The sequence below is a fragment of the Schistocerca gregaria genome, chromosome 1 (assembly GCF_023897955.1).
Source record: "Schistocerca gregaria isolate iqSchGreg1 chromosome 1, iqSchGreg1.2, whole genome shotgun sequence".
NCBI classification, from domain to species: domain Eukaryota; kingdom Metazoa; phylum Arthropoda; class Insecta; order Orthoptera; family Acrididae; genus Schistocerca; species Schistocerca gregaria.
In genome coordinates, this window is record NC_064920.1 from 450,323,493 (window position 1) to 450,325,542 (window position 2,050).

The 2,050-nt window shown below is 42.0% G+C and overlaps 1 protein-coding gene across 1 annotated transcript; it reads right to left on the reverse strand.

Annotated features, from left to right (window-relative positions):
- Window positions 1-221: 221 nt before the first annotated feature.
- LOC126358429 (ADP-ribosylation factor 4-like) lies at window positions 222-1,275 on the reverse strand. Its single transcript, XM_050007552.1, has one exon. It carries the CDS (start codon window positions 1,170-1,172, stop codon window positions 630-632), a length of 543 nt encoding a protein of 180 aa, XP_049863509.1. The 5' UTR covers window positions 1,173-1,275; the 3' UTR covers window positions 222-629.
- Window positions 1,276-2,050: the final 775 nt, after the last annotated feature.

Sequence of the window (2,050 nt, forward strand, 5' to 3'; positions counted from 1 at the left end):
GAGCTGTAGGAAGGAACTGATACTATGATTAGCTGCATTAATGATGCCATCTTCTGGTTTCGCTTGTTGAAAAATTTGAGTTTTCTCAGTTCGACTCGAGATTTCTCTTGTTGCAGCACATGCATTCACAGTTAAATGTGAATTCGCAAAAGAAGTGGACAATATGTGTGTAGATATTGCGGAGGTTAGCAGTTCATTTTGTATCACTCACCGGATGCCCGTGGCATGTCTAAAGAATTTATTTTCAAATGATCATTTTGACAGCAGGGAGGATTGGTGGAGGTTTAAGAGAAATTTATTATCGGATGAAATTTTCACTGCAGAATTTTTAAGTCAGACATTTTTCAGGGAGAAAATTTTTTGAATCCACTGAAACAAATATAAAGGTGATTTTATGGCCAATAAAGCTCTCAACGCGTACACACCTCCATATACTCTTAATACCGTAATTGTCCACGTTCCTTGTCCATCCTTTACATCCAGCCTGGCAAGAAGTATACGGAAACTATTTTCCTTCATTGGCCACTTGTAACGTAGTGCCCATCTTGAGTAGAACGTGGATTTCTTTGTGTGTGATTTATTAGTAAGGCACAGGTAAAGTTAACGTGTACGGAAACAAAATGAAACAGTTACTTGTTGGAAATGTGGTCTGCAAGCCAGTCCAGACCTTCATAGAGTCCGCTTCCGGTAACGGCGCAAGTCCCCTGGATGTACCACTTCCTATGCTGGACACTATCCAGCCGCAGCATGTCCTTGACGGCCACGACCGAGAGGGCGTGTGGAAGGTCCTGCTTGTTGGCGTACACGAGCACCAAGGCGTCCGACAGCTCCTCCTCGTCTAGCAGGCTGTGCAGAATGGACGAGGCGAGAGGCATCCGCTCCTTGTCGGTCGAGTCAACGACGAAAATAATGGCGAACGTGTTTGCGTAGTACTGCTGCCACAACCTTCTCACCTTGTCCTGCCCGCCGACATCCCACACAATAAAACAAATGTTTTTATACTCAACTGTTTCCACATTGAATCCGAGAGTTGGCATGGGAGTAACATCTTCTCCCATTTTCATCCGGTACAAAATAGTAGTTTTGCCTGCAGAGCCCAGTCCGACGATTAATATTCGAAGTTGCTTCCTGCCAAATAACTTCCGTACGAACGTAGAGAAAGTTAGCCCCATTGTTGAGAAACCACTGTATGATGACACATACAAAGTAAACAATACAAGTAACAACTAATCCTGCTCACACCACTTTCGTAATTTTATCAAAACAAAGTGTGTATGAACTACGTCAGAGATATTATCTTGGACTGCTCTAAAGATAAAACCAGAGAGTGCCACATAGCCACTTTCTACTTCTATGTATATAGCACCCTGTTGGCAGTCTCGATAACGAAGAATTTGTATACTATTTCTTGTTTGCGGAAGCTAAATAAAATGAATGAAGTATGTTAAGGAAGAATTAAAATTAGTTCAGTTCATTCTAATATCAGTTCATGGTCGTTGCAAATTTATTTACGTTGCAAGCATCTCACTCACTCCAGTTCACAAACCAAATATGCAATAAGCGTAAGAATCATAACCCTACCGTTCGTAAAAGATTTGCACTACGAAAACAAATCCTCGTGTTAGTACAACGTCAATGGCTCACAATACATAAAACGTTATAGATTGATAAATCAGTGTTACTTACGTAAAGATGCTCACAGGGCCGGTTCTACAATCTTCAGGTAAATCCAGGGTTGTCTACTCGAAGAGTAGGGTAACCACGGATTAACTTGGAGTGCGCGTTGTACGATACCATTTTATCCCCCGGTTAGTTATTCAAGAAATAGAGATCCAGTCCAGTTAAGTTGGCAACAACTAAAAAGCACGTTTAGTATTTTCGCGTGCTTCATTTCGTATTAGTGATCGCCTGCAGAAATAGCGTGTCTCAACGAGCGATAAGCGCTCCAGACCGCAAAACTGTTAGCTTTAGAGTACTTTGAGGCTGGCAGATACTACAGTTTAACATAAGAATCGCGACACTTCGTTTCGTTTCTGTTACCCACAGCGAC